At 38.5% G+C, this 19,530-nt stretch overlaps 1 protein-coding gene across 1 annotated transcript in view; it reads right to left on the bottom strand.

Moving 5' to 3' along the window:
* Positions 1–658: 658 nt before the first annotated feature.
* ANKRD50 (ankyrin repeat domain containing 50) overlaps positions 659–19,530 on the bottom strand; it is a 41,072-nt gene continuing 22,200 nt past the window's right edge. Inside the window, exons 3-5 of the mRNA XM_082758511.1 lie at positions 17,212–17,441; positions 5,312–8,859; positions 659–2,988 (exon numbers count right to left, since the gene is read on the bottom strand). Of these exons, the coding sequence (XP_082614637.1) occupies positions 5,315–8,859; positions 17,212–17,441 (3,775 nt within the window). The 3' untranslated portion in view covers positions 659–2,988; positions 5,312–5,314. The remainder of the gene's footprint in view (positions 2,989–5,311; positions 8,860–17,211; positions 17,442–19,530) is intronic.

The raw sequence follows: 19,530 nt of genomic DNA, 5'->3' as shown, positions 1-19,530 counted from the left end.
AATAAAAATTTTACAATGTGAAATTCATTCAATGTACATTAAAGGCTATTTACAACCCACTCCAGGAAAAAAACAGTCTATCTGCAAACCAAGTTAACTGAGAAGTTCAGATGGGGAATATTAAGCAATACAGATGTTTGCATAGCAGAGTAACTGAGGAGGGAAAACACCTTTTTATTTTTAAATAAATGGTAATGTTTTCAATACTGATCACAGAGAGGACAAAAATGCATCGTTGTGCCTCTACATCTCTTAACGCATTGCTCTTTTGAAGAGTTTTTCCACATGCATACAGTACTGATGCCAGTGTCCACAAAACAGTCTTTTCCCTAGCTTTCCCGTTAGGAGATTTAGGTGTCTTGTGGAGGTGACCTTGGGAGGACCAGTGAAATGTGATGAAGAGAAAGAGGATTCATGTTTTATTCAGGCTTTTTGGGTCGGGAGAACCGGTACATTGCCAGAAGCAGCTGTGCTGAGTCACAGCTACGCAACTCCATTCGCCTCCACTTGATCACGCGGATGTGACGGAGCAGAGCAGGACAGAGAGGACAACGGGGGAACAGCAACTTGCCTTTGCACACAGGAACCTCACAAATGTAGAGATTAAGAATCACACACGACAGCAATGTGGAATTACACAGACCTTCTGAGAAAGTAGATGCTTTAAAGCGATTCGTGCTCTGTTCCAAAGTGATGTTCAAAATCCGTAAGCATTGTTATTTTCCTTCTGAAAACGTTTTCAGCAGGTCTACTTTCTGCTGATTTGGATATGGGGTTTCCCCACCAGCTGTTTCAAATGTAAATACTATTCACACAAAAACCATCAGGCTATCTATAAATGGTGGCCCCTTGTGAAACTGGCCATATTTTTACGTCCTCTGTCCACAAGGTGCAATTAATAACACAATAAAATTAAATAAATATAATCCCAATGACAGTCAAGGTCAGTAGAAAAACGTTAGCATTCAGGGATCCCTTTCTACAGAACAAAACATACACCTAACAACTAAGAAAAGTTTTATTCTTGCACAGCATTGCAAATGGACTGTACTTGAGGTTTGGAACAAGTTTGCTGAGAACATTTTGGTACTATCTCTTTACCGAGCCACTCTTAAGGCCGTTTTGCAAGACTTCTGTCATGTCTATTTTATAATTGTCCCACAGGGACAAGAATTCAATACATGAAACATTCAGAATAATCAATATTGCTGTGTGTCAACTTTTAACATTTAATCTTACTATGCACTGAATGCCTGACTATAAAAGATTCTTTTTACATTTAGTAACAAGTGAATAAGAATGGAGGTGCAAGATATAAAAAAAAACAACAACAACAAAAACCCAACACTTCAAAAAAATATTCTGATGACAAGAAAATGTTATGATAATAAGACACTGAGCCCTTTAGTGCCTTAGAATATGCACTACACATACATCCAGGGGCCATTTATCAAAGTTTAGGGATAGCCACACATCTAATTAATCCTCTATGAAAAATAACCTCAGCTTTCTATCTTCTTATTTGTGGAATGATCAGAATTACAGTATGAAAAAGACGAATCTCAAGCCTTTAGAAGAAATACTCACGTATAAAAATAGGCTTATTTTCTAAAGAGCAAGGCTGTGTAATGGTGAATAGTAGAATATAGCTTGCATTTTTAGGAGAAAATAATCACTTGTTTAATTCTATCACTCAGAGCTGTGCAAATAAGATATGCACATTCAAAGGAAAAATTCATCCTGTTCACTTGCACAACAATGGGCTTGATTTTGCTCCCCTTTATATAAGTAATCTTTTTCTGCTGTAAGAGTGGGAAATTGTTTTTCTGTTACCTACATATGGACTACCCAGGTTGCTGACCAACCACACTCCAGGTACAGATACACACACAGGCACTACCTAATCCACCAGAAGTAGCAACCACATTCATACAAGTTTGTGCTTTAGAGTTATTGTCTCAGGACAGGGCTAACTCAGTAATCTTCGTCCTCCACAGACAATGGTATCATTAACCTTTTCTTTCTCCATTATACTTTCAATGCATATTCTCTCAGCCTAACAAAGCTTCTGTATTTTCCACGGTTGGTTTTACCGACACATTCTCAATACAGTCCTCTGCCTTGGAAAAATAAAGAGCTGTTTCTAATGTATAAAGATGTACATGAAAGCAGGAGCAGACCTTTTACATTAGCACCTAAGAAATACCCATATTCAGTTACCTCATTACCATAACAATAACTGAGGCTATTTAAGATCAGGTGTCCAAGACCAAATTTACCCATTGCTTCCCGTGGTCACAGGCTGCCATCCAGATTTGATGCTACGGTACCAGACACAGAATTTTGTTTCTTAAAAATCCCAAAGATACTGCAGATGGCTGCAGTTTGACCCCTTTGCTACCAGGGACCAGCTATTACAGAGACAGAACACACAAGTACAGTATTTATAAAATACTGCTACAAGATTTGTATTTCTCAAGAGGACTTCTTGAAGTACACAGGAAAGACTGACCATACGTTACACCAATGCAAATGTGACACACTGTCTGCTTTTTTCTTTAGCCACAGGAAAATAAATACAAAAAAGCACTGCCTTTTCATACAAAGTTCACTGTGGCACATGCACTTCTGCCAAGCGTTCTAGAAATCAGAAATTCCTCAATCTTACAATTTTCAGCTGTTGTCAGGGAAATACCGCGTGTATCTTTCTGCGATTAAAAAAAAAAAAAAAAGTGCTCATTCTGTGTGTTAAATATAAAGTACATAAAATAAATTTTTGAAGCACAGAGGGTAATACGGAGAAGGCAGCCTGAAAATGTAGGCACGTTACAGTAATTAAGGTAACTGTACTGTGGTATAATCACATTCTTGAATTTCCAGGCGGACTAAACAAGCATTCATTGGTGTTTTCATCAATGCTTTCATCCCAGCCAGCTGATAAATCATTTGGAGCAGAAGCACTTCTGTTCGTGGCATCATGGAACTGACCTAAAAACACAAAACAAAACCGTGAAGTTTTGAAATATTCCACCATAGATGCAGTGCTGTCAGCCAGGCAGCTATGTAATTTCTAACTCAAGTTAAAAGCACACAACAACATACCAATGACAAAAAGCATTTCCTGTCTAACTCAACCCACGTGATGGATTTCCTGTGCTTGCTACCGTCCAAAACAGCTACAAGGATCCTGCAGCAGGAAAGCCTCCTGAATACAGCTTAAAAGAGGCAGCCAGGGAAGGAAAGCTGGTCCTCAGGTGCTCTGGCAGGGTATTTCTTGTGTGATTCTGCACGTGTGACTAATGCACTCACCGGTCAGGGAAATTACTGCTTTTGTGCTCCAGACGTGGCAAAAGAGGAGGTAAATTACAGTCTGAACTTGTGTGCAGTTAATAATGCACACAAGTTGTTTTAAACTTCTGTATTTAAAATTAAGCTACGTGAAAGCATTAGAGAAAAGCAAAAGAAAAAAAATAGTTATCTATCACCTCATATGCTTAATACATAAAATAAGTACTTCAAAGAGGAAAATCCCTGACTTTGGAAAAAAGCACTATATGTTCCTGGTAAAGCAAAGCTCAACATGAGTTTTAAAATTATACACAAAGTGTTTTTTTTTTTTTTTCTCCATGTTTTCTACATGTTTTAAAATCTACACCGATGAAAAATTCATCAAAACTCATCAGCTTCAAGGACACAGGTCATGTTGAAACAATACATTTTAGGTCAGAATTATATACAAAATGTAACATGAAAGCTAGCACTGAACATCAGGCACCTGTGTATGGAGGTAGGAAAAAACAAACAAACAAACAAAAAACCCTGTTTTGGACAGGGTTTAGAGCTGTAGGAATCTATAGCTCTTTTGACTAAAATTTAGGGTCCATTTCCATTTTTACACCTGCTTACTCCCCTCTCTCTCTGCTCTTGTAGTTCTACCCTTTCGCTTTTGTCTGCTTCACAGCTCACCTGACCCTTTGATAAATAACACAAATATTTGCATGTTACAAATGTGCAGGCTCTATTATGTAGCTTTGTGAAACACTGTATTGTTTCAAATATTTCGGTTTAACCAAAATAGGAATCCCACAGAAACATTTTAAGAGTCCAGCACAGTATCTCAACACTCTGCAGTTCACAAGAGATCCCAGGTACACCTGGAGAGATGCATTCTGTTAAAGTGAACTCAATTTCCCAGACATTTCAGAGAAAAAAACAGAAAATGTCAACATGCTTTTGGCAGCTCGAAATCTCCCATTTGTGCATTCTGTTCTATCTGCAATTGCCCTAGAAACCTGCAGTCTTTGGTGGCCTGCAAGAGAAGTGAGTCAGCTACCAAGAACATTCTGGTTCTACGGAGCAGCAGTCTGGTCTGTAAAAATGCAGTGTTTACACAAACAAAATGTATGTTTTCAGAAAAATACATATAAGCAATGAGAGCTGCATACATTTCATGTATGAAGATGCTGCTTCTTTGAAATTCAAATGGAAAATACTAATTATGAATACATTCCAAATACCCTAAAAAAGAAAAATTCCCCAGGATGAGGCAGAGAAATGGTTCTGTTTTAGCTGATTTCCTTACTGACAATTCATACTTGAAAAAGCTACATAATATTTATTTTTCAACATAAAATTTAGTATAGGAGAGAAAGTGAGAAATCAAAGTGAACTCCACTGATTTTCAGCTCATACTTAAGAATTGCAGAATGGTGAGGAAATTGATAACAGATTTCTACCTTGCTATGAGGAATGTCATTTCTTTGTAGAAGGTTATTTCACAGTAACAGAAATATAAAATTAAAGCTTTAGGGTAGCTTCTAAACTTTCACATTTGTGGATAAATTTGAGTTTTCACATTCAGAATCCAAATTCATAGAAGTAAATTTGTTGCCTGTAACTTGCAAGAATCTTCTTGAGAAGCATCTTTGTAAATATGATTAATTACTCAATATAGGGGGAACTGCATGAAATAATGAGTGTATCTGAAAATACCACATAATAAAATTCCCAGCTATTCTTATACTGGTAAAGAAAATTCCAGATCAAAGCTACATGAAACTTAGCATTTCATTCAGTAATATACTAAAGACAGTGGGGCAAGATTTGAGCATTTGGAATTCAAAAAAAATACATCGATAAACCAACTCTTCCAAGGCTGATGTTTATAAATTACAACCAACCAAATACTTGCCATGGCTTTCATTAAGAAGACAACTATGATAGTAAACCACAATGAAATGTATTTTCAGCTTCCTTCAAACACACATGATGAAATACATGCATTTTACTCCTTCCTGACTAGATAGTTTACCTTTTATAGTGGCGTTTCTTTCTTGTAGTTGAAGCTTGGGTCACTACCTTCAATCTGAAGTTTTAAGGCTTGCTTAAGGCTGAGTTCTGTCTCTGCAGGAGGGTAGCCTTCCAGTACCTCCTGATGCCCTCTATCCTGCACTGTTCGTGGGACAGAAACCCTACCAAGAAAAACCTGATTGCTTTGAAGATGATAATTGGGATTCGTCATAATTCCATTTCTCTTCTTCTGCTCCCCACTCTGTTGGTGAATTAGGAACTGCTGCTGAGATCGACCAATTTCTTGCTGAGCTGGTGGGACCAAAATTTTGCACTGTGACTCTGCTGGCATTGACTTGAGCGGCACACTCGTCCCAGATTTGGCAATAGGTACTCGTTTATCAAACTGAGTCATTTCATACTCTAACACTTTTGGTTGGGAGGAACCACTTTGTTTTATTTTTTTCCCAGCTGATCCAGACTTGCTGGAATTGTCCGTTCTCCCCCCTTTGTTAGCTTTAGTTGATTTCAAACTAGGTTTCACTTGGCTCCATTCAAATTCGCTACTTGGTGAATTGTGATTTTGACTTAGGGAATGAGTTGTGGAAGAAGGAGAAACAATAGACTGCTTACTTCTGCTGCGTGGCAGGGAATGCTGCTGGATTTGTTCGGTAAAGGAGAGGCTGTGGAAACTATCGATGGGCACAGTCTGAGCGGTTGCGGTCGATGATGTGGTACGGAGAGAAGAATTTTTGGAACTTTTCAGGGAATTATTTGACAAAGATGACTTCTGACGGTCAACTGTAGAATCAGGCGACTCTGAAGGAGAGCTGAACGCATGAGCAGGCCCATTAGATAAGCCACGCATACTAGGCTGCATATCTCCACCAGTACTCCCTGAACTATTTGACTTCATTGTTAATGACTGCATTTTAGAAGAGACCGACTGTAAGGGTTTTTGCTCCATTGTGTGGACTGGAGACGGAGTACAGCCATTCAGAGTAGATGCACCATATTTTTCCAGTAATTTAATAATCTGAGAATGTCCATTTTTAGCTGCGACACGCATAGCAGTGCGCCCAAACTGGTCAGCATGATTTGGATCAGCACCATGCTCAAGTAATATTTGGACAACATCAATGTGCCCTTCTTGGGCTGCAATGCAGAGTCCAGTAGCACCTTGGTTACACGTATGATCAACCAGAGCTCCATGCTCAATTAGAAGCTGCACTACCTTCACATGACCTTGCCATGCAGCAGACTGCAAAGCAGACCTCTTCTCATTATCTGCAGCATTCACATCGGCATGGTATGTTATCAGCACCTGTACCATCTCCAAATGGCCCTGCCAGCAGGAAACATGGAGTGCTGTTCTTCCTTCGGCATCACTCGCCTCTACGTTTGCACCATTTTCTAAAAAATACTCAGCCATCGTGAGCTGGTTTTCTAATGCTAAAATATAAAGTGTTGGCCGGCCATCAGCATCTTTGTAGTTTACATCTGCTCCGTGGCTGAGCAGTAATTCAACTATATCTCTGTGACCTTCTAAAGCAGCAACCCGAAGAGCATTTCTCCCATCATAGCCTCTCTGATCAATGTTGGATTTGTTTTCCAGTAATATCTGCACGCAATCATAGTGACCTTCTTGCGCTGCTAATATGAAAGGTATACGTCCATCATTATCAATTTCATTTGTTCTAGCACCTTGTTCTATAAGAGCTTCACATATCAACCTGTGACCTTCAAAAGCTGCCATATGCAAAGGTGTCCAGCCTGCATCATCTCTATGGTTTTCATCTAGTCCCCTGTCCAGCAGAGTCCGTACTACTTCAACATTGCCTTGTGCAGAGGCTATGCTCAGAACTGTTCTCCCTTCACTATCAATGCTATCAACAGCCGCACCCCAAAATAAAAGAGTATTTACAACTGAAGCGTGGCCCATGGAGGCTGCTGCCAGAAGCGGTGTACGACCATTGTTATCTGTGTGATCAACATCTGCTCCTCCTTCCAGAAGTAGATCAACAACATCTACGTGTCCTTCATAAGCAGCTACCAGCAGCGGAGTCATGCCGTCTTTATCGCAGTGGTCGACCTCAGCACCCCGGTCAATCAGAAGACTAACCACAGAAGCATGCCCCTTGCTAGCCGGTACACAAAGCGCAGCGACCGACAGTGCAGTCCTTCCGTCCACATCCTCGTGGTTCACCTCTGCACCATGGTCCAGCAGGTGCTCCACGATCTCTTTATGCCCCATGTACGCAGCCGCAATCAAAGCTGTTCTGCCCTCGTTATCCGCTTTATTAACTTCAGCACCATGTTGGAGCAGGTTCAGCACAATATCTTCATGCCCTCCCCAGGCTGCTGCTCGCAGCGCTGTTCGGCTATCGGCATCTGCACAGTCCACTTTGACTCCGGCATAAAGGAGCGCAGAAACTACCTCGGTGTGCCCACCCCACGCTGCAGACCGCAGCGCTGTCCAGCCATCGTGATCGGTGTGGTTAACGTTAGCCCCGCATCCGATCAAGCAATTCACCACCTTGGTATGCCCCTGCCGCGCAGCGAGGGTAAGTGCTGTTTGCCCGTGCGTGTCTTCTACCTCTAAATCTGCTCCCCTCGAAACCAGCAAGTTAACGACATCGAGGTTGCCACTGTACGCCGCGTTGGCTAGAAGCGTCCTCCCGTTCGAGTCGCACTGGTTGACCGAAGCCCCGTTGTCTAACAAGGTGCGAATGGAGTCTTCTCTTTCCAGAGCCTGCCGCACGATGCAAGACGTGCGGTCGTCTTCGCTGTTGACGTGAGCGCCGGCTTTCACCAGGAGCTGTAATACTTCTTGTTCTTTAGGAATGAGGGTCGACAGGGAGTCTTTGACAGGTGTGCCATTCCATATCATCCACAAAGCCAGCTCTGAGGTCTCTAACTGTAAATTTGAGTTGATTAGATGCAGGGCAAATTCTTGAGCTTCTAAGGGCGTTAAATCCTTTGCCCGGCAGGTGTAGCTCATCGCCAGCATTCTGTGTCCCTCTGCTGCATTGCACAAGTATTTCTGCGTACAGTGCTTTACGTCCAGCAACCACTCCGCAAAGCTGTAATGAAACAAGATTTTTGTATTTCCAAGTCCATCAATGAGGACTTTTGACAGGACATCCAATTTGCGTTGAAAATCTTCCATAGTCAACGTCATATTTTTGGTCCACACTGCATGATACAATTCTGTTGTGGTTAATGGCCTGCAGGCTGCAAGAATCACATTGAGAATAGGCTGGACTTTTGCAAACTGTTTTCTCACAAAAAGTCTCTGACAGAGCCAAAGGTATAGGCCATTTAATGTTCCCGGAATATCACGGATCTCTCGTAACATAATAAAATTCTCCACAACTCCATCTAGGACACGTTCCAGATACAAAAAGCAACCGCTGCTTTTGATGTGGAGCTGATTCAGCATTTCTGCAGTTTCTTTTGTGAGATGTTGTCTCAGTGCTTCTTCCTGATCTAAACGATGTAAAATATACTGTTGCACATCTTTCACAATATATGCCTTTCGTAGATCATCCAGACTTATTTTTCTAAAACCTATTGAAAGAGAAGAAAGTTATTATATATTGTTGATCTGGTTTCGCTTAAGTCTTTAAAAAAAAAAAAGCAAAAAGACATTTTGGGGTAGGGCACACCCACCACAGTATGTTTTGTATGCAAACATACTGAATGTAAATCATTATTAATAGCAGAAAACACTTATTTTTAATCCTGATCTACTGTAAGCAGAAATACATGTCATTAAAGACAAACATTTTAAAAGTGACTTGAATCAGACATTGTGTATCTGCCTTGGACAATACTAAACACCTAAGCAAAAAGAAAAATAAATGAAAAACAGAACTGCAACTAAAGTGAGATTATTAAGTATTATTATTTTATTAAAGGGATAATACTTTCTCCAATGTGGTTAACAGTGAAATTCCAAATAATTTTCAGCTATTTAGATTAAGACAACCATTATATTAATATAATTACAGAAGATATTATTTACACCTGGTGCATATTCTTGAAATGAACATAAATCACTTTAACATGATCACCTTAGTTTCTTTTAAAAGCCTTTATGATGTAAAAGAGAGAGAGATTCAAGAACATCTTAAATGCCTTTACATTTCTGTGCACTAATTACCATGTATTTTTTCAAATAAGGACTTTTAGATAAACACCCCAGTTCTTTGGTAGCTGAATCGCTGCATAAGGAAACAGGCTTTCTGATAGTCATAGGATCCCATTGTTTTTTCCAAACTATTTACTCTTGAGAGGAAAAAGGGAAATTTCATATATGCATAGTGTGTACGTCTCCTCCCTACATGCATACACGTAAAACCCCACACCCTCTTGCAAAGTAAAGAACCCTGCTCATACAAACAGGTGAGGAACAGTCTCCAGGGCAATTCCAGTAGCTGAAAGCCCTAAAGAATAAGGCGGGATGGAACATGTGAATGGCATTTCAGTTCCATGGAATACATGGCTATCTCATTTAAAGCACTGCTTTTGATAGCACCAAACTGTGTGTTTGAGGAATACCTACCTTCTTTGTTTAACAAAACATTATGTTTTTCCGAATGCTACTTTTCTGAAAGCTACAGGAAAACTGCAGAAGACACAGACAGAGTGTCTTGAACTACTGAGGTTAAAACTGTATTTCATGCCAAAATTATTCCTCACTTCTCCAGGGACAGGCTTTAATCTCATCCTCCAATGTAGCAGCTTGCACACATTTCCTTTAGAGTCAGCTCATCTTGTCAAAAAAAGCCTTGCTTTGCAAACCAAAGCAGTTACTAACCCCCAAATTATATTGAAGGAAAAGTAGCCACTGAGCAACCCACCCAATGCAATCTCAGTCCTAACTTCATGGAACAAGTAATTGGAAGTGACACTCTGAAGAAGGTCATTTTCAACTCTATGTTTTTATTGGATTAAAATATTCTGTGGATCAAATTGCTCACTCTGTGAACTTGTTCCAATAATTGAGCTTTGTTTCTTGTTCCTGAATATCTTCAGCAGAGGTTCTGAACATGATGTCCAGCTCCTTCTGTTAACTATTTAAGAGTTAAGTCTTCCCAAGCAGTGTACAAACACAACAGCCTAGAACCAAGATGCCAATTACAGTGATGTTACTAAAATAGTAAAAGAAGCAGAAATATATTAATTATGGTAGCACGACAAATCTAAGAGGACTAAATCGATAGAATACAAAAGTATGCTTCCCCTCAAAATAAAATCATCGGACAGGATAATTCTGCAAATGCTAAGACCACACTAATGACATTATAGACTTGCAGATTTTTGAATGCAAGGGCAAGGAGGCAGAAAATAAGATCTGGGAGGATCTCTCTATTCTAGAGGCATTTTTTAATGTCTCTCCAAAAAAAAAAAAAAAGAACCATCTTTACCCATCACAATTTGTTACCGCAACTTCAAATAATGTCCTAACTTGACCTGCAGAATGGCATAATTCACTGATTTACTGTTCATTTGGTTAAAATATTCTGTATGTAACTTTGTAAAGCCCATAATTCATGTACAGAAGCCAAATAAGAAACATTGCTGAGTAAGGACAGCTGGTGCCCTCCCATTCTGCCGATTCCAAGCTTTCCTTTCAAGGAAAGGCTGCTTCTGCGAGCTTTCAGAAGACAGAAAAGCAAAAACAGTGCAGTTAAAAATGAAGGACTGCTTGGTGCATGAATTCACAGTCGTATGCGTGCACAGAGCTGTCATCACACAAGCGTTGCTTTGGTTGTCTCGCCTCATGTGTGCAGGCAACAGCTCTATTTTGCTCAATTCAGAGCAAAAAGCAACCACCACAATCACTTTGTAGTTCTTTAAACTCCTCTGTTAAGAGAGAAGTAAACACTTCTGCGAGTCAGATCTGTATCTGTCACTTGGCTGAAAGGAAATAGGCACAAAGCTCTGCAAAATCCTTCTCAGTGTGTCTAGTAATAGGTGACTCTCCTCACGACATCCCCAGCTCTCACCTCAATCCCATGCCCACATCTTTCCTTCTCACCTACATTTCCGTATCTAAGTTACTTTTATTTTTAAATAACTCCAATGCTTCTTCAAGTTTTGCAGTGGTTGATTTCACTTCACCCCAGCAAGAAAATCCCTGACAGACCCACACAACAGCAATAAGACTTCAGCTTATGTTCTGTGTTGACTTATGACCGCTCTTCACCTTCCTTGACTCTCAGCCTTTGCAAGAAAAGTTGCAGAGTCATAACTGCTCAAGCATCTCAGATCCCATACTTGTGCTTCAAAAGCACAAAACTATTCCTTATCTTGAAATGTCTTGAAATACCAATCTCCATTTTGCCGTTCAGAAGGGGTAGGGAAGTCAATAAAACCATTTTGGACATGATCTAAAAAATAAAACCAGCCCAAAACCTCAATCCCCTAAATGCTCCACGTTTTTCAAATGTTCTTTCTTAAGGAAATCCTATATATCGTATCTGAAGAGAAGATCGTATATACAACGAACACACTACAGCCATACATGTCTTCACATGTCCTAAGGACAAAACATTCCTCAAGGGCTGGGATTAATAAACTTCCATTGTAACAGGCTTTTGAACAGAAATAGGCTGTTATATTTAACCACTGCACCATGCCATTCTACAATAAATACTCCAAGGAAAGTTTTACGGATAGAAAATATTAAAAAACAACAACAACGATATTCTTGTTGTTAGCTTGAAGGAGTAGAACAAAGCTTTTTTTTTTTTTTCCCCAACCTTCTATCTAAATGAGCTCATTTTACATTTCCAAACAAAGATCTTGCAAACTTGCTTTTCCACCCTACCAGACACAATAAGTCACTTTCACGGACAAGAAGCATCAAAACACTAGGAGAAAGTTCATTTTGTTTCAGATGCATTCCCACGAACTACTTAAGATCAGCAAAACAGGAGTGCAGCAGACAGAACTTGCAGTCCCACGACCCTGCTTTTTGCATTGCTAAGATTTTTCTTACAACACATCACTTTCAACCCAATGGGAGCTCCAATATGGATTTTCCTGATTTATTAAATTCCTGGCAGTTCTGTAAACAAATCAGTTCCAAATGTATTTCTTGGCAAGGTCTGGGGTCATTCAAAGAAAAAAAAAAAGTATCTTGGTTATATAAATACTTTTACAGTATATGAACATTTTCAAACTTTAATAATAAAAATAAGCTATTAACTAGCAGGTTCCACTAAATACTTAAAAATAACCTTCAATTTTCATATCCTTAACAAAATATATTTTATTGCATTAAAGTTTTAAATACACTTTAATATTTTTCATTTAACTAAACTGTTAGCTTTGAAATAATCTAAATGATTAAAACCATGGCAACATTTAGGCATTAATAATTTACACTGCTGATCTAAGCATATATTAAGTTCAGTATTTCTCTGGCTATTTATGGACATCTGCTCAAAAAGAACAACGTATCCAGCACAGTAAATGCGCCTGAAAACTGCAGCAGCACCCTTAGTTTTTAATGCATTCGCAGTGTACTATGTGCTACAAATTGCATTGCATCTACCACAGATGCTAAGAGATATTGGAAGAGTCTTGAGGCTGAATTCTGCTACTGTCACTGGTCCATGTCAATGCATGGAATTTTATTTTGTTAGATTTACTAAACTACAGACGTACTTTAGTCTTGCCTCTTTAATTACAAAGCTAAAAAGCTGAAAATGCACACAACTTTTTATTAAAAAAGAAGAAACTCCCTAGCATCAAATTTTGAAGCATTGATCAGAAGAGTGAGAAAAGAGGAAACAGTAAATAATAAAGTCATGTCTACCTCCTAAGGGAAAAGAAAACCACACTTATTTCCCAAGTCTCCTGAATGATTTTTTTCAAAACAAAACTGCAAATATCTTTTTCACAGCAGTAGTCATAATACAGGAGTAAATTTTACAACTATATAAACGTTTTAAAATCTATATAAATTATCCTTTATTGTCAAAATCCAGACTTTAATGTAACACAAAACTGCCTAAATAAATTTTAACCTACAATGAAAAATTAGAGGACAACATAGTTGTTTTTTGTTGTTGTTTGTTTTTTTTTTTAAGCGATCTCTTCTAAAGTGGTCTCATGCCATTTATACTCTGGGCAGCTGATTTGGAAAGGTTCGGTTCCAAATCAGACAAGTGATTTGATTTGGGGATTCAGCACTACAGCTACCCAAGTGGCTTCAATAACCAAATAGTCTGAATCTTCTGGGTGCAGAAAAGCTGGTTTGTGATTTTTATTACATTTTCCTTCAGTTTTCACATTTTTGCTCAGTTTTTAATTTTAGGAAATGCTACAAGAATGACCCTCCTTACCTATCCAGATCAGAACTAGCAAATTGCAAAAATTGCTGAGACCCATGCTCCTAAGGTTTCCAATCCAGAGCAAGTCTGAATAAATAAAATATCAGCTCTTAATATCTGTAGGTCTGGAGTTGCATGATAGACAAATACAAGAGTGAGAAAAGCCAAAAGGTCTGCTTTTGCCTATAGATAAGTTGAGAAAAAGCTGCCTCCGATGCTAGATTGAACCCTTTCACGTCCGTTTTTCAGTCTTTTTATTGCAGTTTCCAGTATGTAACGTTATCTTCATGGTAACTACGACTCTGTGAGATGTGTCATCTGCATGGGTTGTACTACGCTGGTGCCTTGTGCACGAGGAATTCGTTTGATCAAGAATGTCAGTGTTTAATTGAGGGGTACAATCAAGCCGGATGCCACAGATAATATCTTTTTTAAAGATAAAACAAAGAAGTACATGCCCATTAAAAAGCCTCTTTAGACCACTGAATAGAGCATTTGTACATATGCAGTTCTGCCTGTTTATCTTTATGTTGTAAAATGAGGAAATATCCACTTTTTACTCAAATTTATCTAAATAAAATTGCCGGAATTTAAAATGCCTAAATTATTTTAAAGAGGAAATTAGTTTTGCAAGAATAGCTGCTTTACTTCCAATATTTATCCTCTTTTTAGGGGAAACAGTTTAATTACCTAGTTAGCTGAAACATAAAAAACTATACACATTGTATGGTCTGTGCCACTTTCAGGGTAGATGTTTTTTGAGTTATTTAGAAAATAAAAGAAAGAAAACAGGGAATAAAAGGAAATAACGTTTTCTAAAAAAAACTGTAATAAAAGGATTGAAAAGACTGTTTACTGCAGCTGCTTGACAGTCCACACTTGTTGCCAAATGATAGCAAATGACTACGTGGGAGATTATCTGGACAACTATGGACACTAGAAGGAAAATAGCTAAATTTGGGGCAGAAGTCTGTAAGAAAAGCAGGCAGGCATGATGTGGCAGTTGGTGACAGTGTACATAGAAGAGAAGTCAGGAAGACACGCGTTATCTGTTCCCCCTCTTTTTTACTCAGTTGGCTGGCTTTTGCTCACTGTGGAGGGTGACCGCAGACTCATGCAGGCATCAATTTACATTTGGTTCATATTTTTGAGGTTGTCTTTGCAGCCACAAGAGGCAAAAACTATTTTCTTTTTTTTTAATTAATGAAAGCTGAGAATCTGGAGTAAGGGGAAAAATCTGTAGCACATTGTGCTACTACAGAAACTCCAAACACACAGGGGCCACGAACATGGGGCTGCAGCAGAGGCAGGCACAGCTATTCAACCTGCATAAATAAGTCACCGGCAAAAGGGAAGGAATGAGGACTAGAATAAACTCCCCTCCTTTCTAGCAGTGGCAAGATGACGGTGGATGAGGAAAGGCTGGACTCTTTCTTCCATGTCATGACTATTTTTGGCAGGAGAGATGCTTGCAGAGCTCTCGCCTGTGTTCAACACCCAAAAAAGAACATCGTCGGGACCAAGCAACTGCAGCAGCCCTGCTCCCAATCATTTATACCACATGCTGACATACAGTCTTAGCTCTCATTTCAGCACTTTTGTGGAGGAAGACTTCACACTTCAAAATTATAAGTGAAACCTGATATAAACTGACTTATCAAATTAATACTGGCTAGTATATATTCTATACCTTACTATAACGTTTTTTAGCAGAAAAAACACCAGATGGGACTCGTTTTCCTAAAACAATGTTAAAAGGATTCCAATCTATCTTACGAAGTTAGAGTGAAACTGATTTTTTGTGCCAAATGGAAGAAACATCTGAAGAAAACGACCAGTGACTACATTAGCGTTACACTTGCAACCATTTACTGAGAAACTGGAAGCACAAGAAATTCAGTGTAATGGTGTCCCAGAGTACAGTGCAAATTACTGTGCACACCCTTTCTTCTGTCACAAGTACAAAAAATGCTCAAGGTAAATCTTAAATTCTGCCTGCCTGTCAATTAACTTTTTTTTTTTTTTTTTTTTTTTTTTAAGCTCAGCTAAAAGTAAACATTCAAATACCACAAAAGAAGAGAAGAGTTTGCCCCAGAAGTGTTAACAACAACCTATCCTTTGCAGGCTAAAACCAGAAAATCAACATTATCTCAAAGTTTGCAACACAAAGTTGCAATACATATGTGTGTATTTATGAAGTTAACAGAAGCTTCAACTATGTTCCTCATGTCCTTGCAACATCTTTCACAAACTTGAGTATTGGCTGTAAACAAGAAAATCACCCAGAAGTGTACTGCTAGATGTAATGTCACAGTTTGCTCTCATTTTGGGAAAAAATCCACCACCATTTCTTACAAATAGACCCTAAAATTTAATCTCAAATTGTGTCCAATTACTTTGGGATTCATTCTTTCTTTTCTGCACCTTTTTGCACAGTGAAGATAGCATTATAATACCGCAAGCCAACTCCCTTTACACTATTCATCAAATCATTTGCTGTGGAAATGAGAAATTAACTCATTCAAGTTAAATTTATTTTAAAGGCATACCCATTAGTTCTGCTGATTTTTTCTGTCAAGAATTCCATCTGGAAACATACTTAGAAGACAACAGCAATTTTTTAGGACTAGCCTGAAACATTATATGATTCAATGGAAAGGAAATAAAACTGCTCTGAAGAAAGTTTTGTCTGTTTTTTGGCAGTGACAACGTATCTAATCAGCCAAACTCTGACGAAACTATTCCCATATGAACTTCCAAAGGAGCCCTATGAAGCTACCCCAAAGTTTCCCTTAGTTCTCACATACTCCCAAATACCAGTGTTCGTGTCTGCTGATGATTAATACAGGACTCCATTCCAGAATGCAATTATCACATTGACCTTTTGCCACAGTAGAAACGAGCAAGCCTATGGGGCTGTGTTCTATAATCACATTTTTGTCCTAATTGTTGCCTTAACACACACAGGCTTTATACATAGGCCTGGAATCCAGTCTAGATATTACCCTTTATTGCATTTCAGAGAACGTCCAGTAACAATGTCATTATAGTGAAGAAATATTTTCATGACACAGTAAAGCCTGGATGAAGAAGTTGTAAAGAATTCTCTACCACACCATCTTTGCCAAAAGTATACTCTAAGAATCCACATTGACAGTTTTACCCTCTCAAGTTGCACCTTCAAAGGTTATTCATTGCTTTCTGAAAATAAGGGGAAAGTTTTTAATGGGAGATGAAAAAAATCTTTTGAGGTTGTGAGGAATGGGCATATACAGCCAAAATACTTATGTACTTACACATCACCTACACTGTTTCAAAGCTTTTTAGAACTAGCAAAGCAAGAAGAAAACTCAAAGCCACCAACAGTTGTATTGTGGACATAATTTACCTCTGAATTACTCTGACGATTTAAGCTTTCTGTAGGTCTCAGTAAACCGAATGTGAGGATTTTAGAATTACCATTTTTGCCACTGCAGCTTTTTAGAACTAAGCACACATTAGTGTTTTCAACAGACACCAAGGGTCTTGAGGATACTAGATCCTTGTTCTGATGCTTGCTGGGGTCTGCACTCACCTGTAAACATTTTTGTAACAGCTTTGCTCTGCTTGCGGGCAGAACATAGAAGGAGCAACCAAGGAGGGAAGAACTCAAAATGGCCAGCCAACAGCTCTGCTATCGTCCCAGATAAGCTTGTAGAAGTCTGTTCACCCTCGGAAACGTTGCAGCCCTCATCAACTGAGTCTACAAGCAGGAAGAGGCTCTGCTGAGGGGGCTTCATTCCCAAAAGAGGAAGCAGAATGCACCTGGAAGGAACATGAAACAAAAACAGTCTTAGATTTAATAATGTGTTTATTAACTGTCATATACTCATTAAATTAAAGCTATGATCAACCTAAAAGGAAAGGTTATTTTTAAATAATCTAGGCAATTTTCTACATGGTTACCAAAGAAAATATAGAGTTAGATTGAACTAACTAAAGATAGCTTGAATAGCCTGTGATGTAATTCTTGCTTAGGCAATATTAGATTTTTATTAACTTAAAATTTATAAGAATATTTTAAAACAATGTAACATGGTTCAATGCTCATTAAAAGACTTTGAAAAAAATTGTTTTCGTAAGACAGAAACTACTTGGCCTAAAATTTAAGAAGTTCATTACTGTTGTCTGTGCCAAACGTGCTATTATTGCTTATCCGAAGCTAACAGTGAACGATAGCTGGTCATGAAATAGAACCCTAAATAAAAGACATCTGAAACATCAAAACTCAAAGAGTTCATGTCTGAATGAGCAAGTTTTACAAAGAACTGAATTTCTGCACTTGTAGTACCGTATGTTAACAAATGAAATGTAAATTAATTTAGTAGCAAACTGAGGCTGGCGAGGTATTACTTTTTATTTCTATTGAAGTTGCCATGTTCCCCTTACTGAAAAAGGATTATCTGCATTCTCAGGACACCAGCACCTGTACTAATGCATCTCCATAGCTAATAACCAGAGTTCTGGTCTCATCTTTACATGTATTGACGCCATCTTTAATGGTACTCCTTAAAATATATATAACTGCACTTACACATAACTGTCATGTGCCTACCTAGTGTTTCCATGCTGCACTACTATTTTGGGGGATGCTCCATTTAGGCTTTTAATTTCCACTGACTAAGTTATCTTTAAATACATTTAACAAATAAAGTTTGATTTGATAGTAAAAAGACTCAGAAAATGAAATGAGGAATGAAAAAAAATATATATATATATATATATATATATATATATGTGACTGTTTCCACTCTTTTGCAGACTTATTATCTGCATGTGTCCAGATGGCATCCACATCATAAGTACTTTTTGTTTTACTCAAGGCCATAATAATCTCCTTTCATTTGTTTTAGTGAACAAATTTATCTTCAGAATACTTTGGCCAACACATTAATTATTACCTACCAAGCATGCAAATTAGAACACAGGCAAATCTTGCCTGTTAATGGAAAAACACATCCAGAATCAGAAACTATTCATAAGCACTGCTAATAGAATGTTATTTTCTGGTTTTCTGACCAAGAAAAAGACAAAAGGCAAACGCAGTGATGCATCCTTGATAGTAACAGCAGGATCGAGCAGAGCCAGCTATGTGGTCTGTTCCAGCTGGATGAAATGTTCCCAAAAGTATAAAAAAGAGATAAAAAAACTGAAAGCATTCTGAAATTTTTTAGTATTGGATGGACTTATATCCCTAACATTGGCCTCCCATTTTTCCAGATTCACAAACCTACTTTGGGTTCTTTGGTACTTCCCCAAAGCCAGCCACTCTTCCAGAAGATGCCAGCAGTACAACTAAAATCACTGTTCACCAAGACAGGAACTTAAGCAGCTACCAACTTACGGGGCAGGAAATTAAAGTAGCCGTAAGGTCAAAATTGCTTTCCAAAGCAATGCCAATCCCACAATGAAAGGAGGTAGTTGAAATTACCACATTTTCCAGCACTTCCCCCAGCAGAATGCTGCCTTGCCCCCTCAGCTATTAATGTCAAGGCACTTTCTCTGCAACTTTTCTCTTTCTATCAAAACCAATATTCCTCTCACATTGGTCTCTGCATGAAATTAGTTTTCAAGAACAAATGTTACTTTGAAATGTGATAAAATGGTAATGGTATCTTGAAATAAAATCTCACCTAAAATCTGAGTGACCCTCTTCGAACGCCTACAAAATACCTTGGGAGCATCTGACAATGTTCTTGTGTTAGTACTTACCCGGTGGGAATACCAAGAAAAACTAATTTATTCTGCTGAATTCCTACAGTATGCAGCAGTTGGCTGCAGCAGGTCAAATCAAAAAGTTCATCCTGCCTCCAAATAAGAGCAAATGTCTAAGGAATAATGTAATAAAAATAGT

Source organism: Aythya marila, assembly GCF_965140915.1.
Source record: "Aythya marila genome assembly, chromosome: 4".
Classification (NCBI taxonomy): Eukaryota; Metazoa; Chordata; class Aves; order Anseriformes; family Anatidae; genus Aythya; species Aythya marila.
Note: the sequence above shows the minus strand (reverse complement) of the source record. Positions and strands in the feature narration are given on the sequence as shown.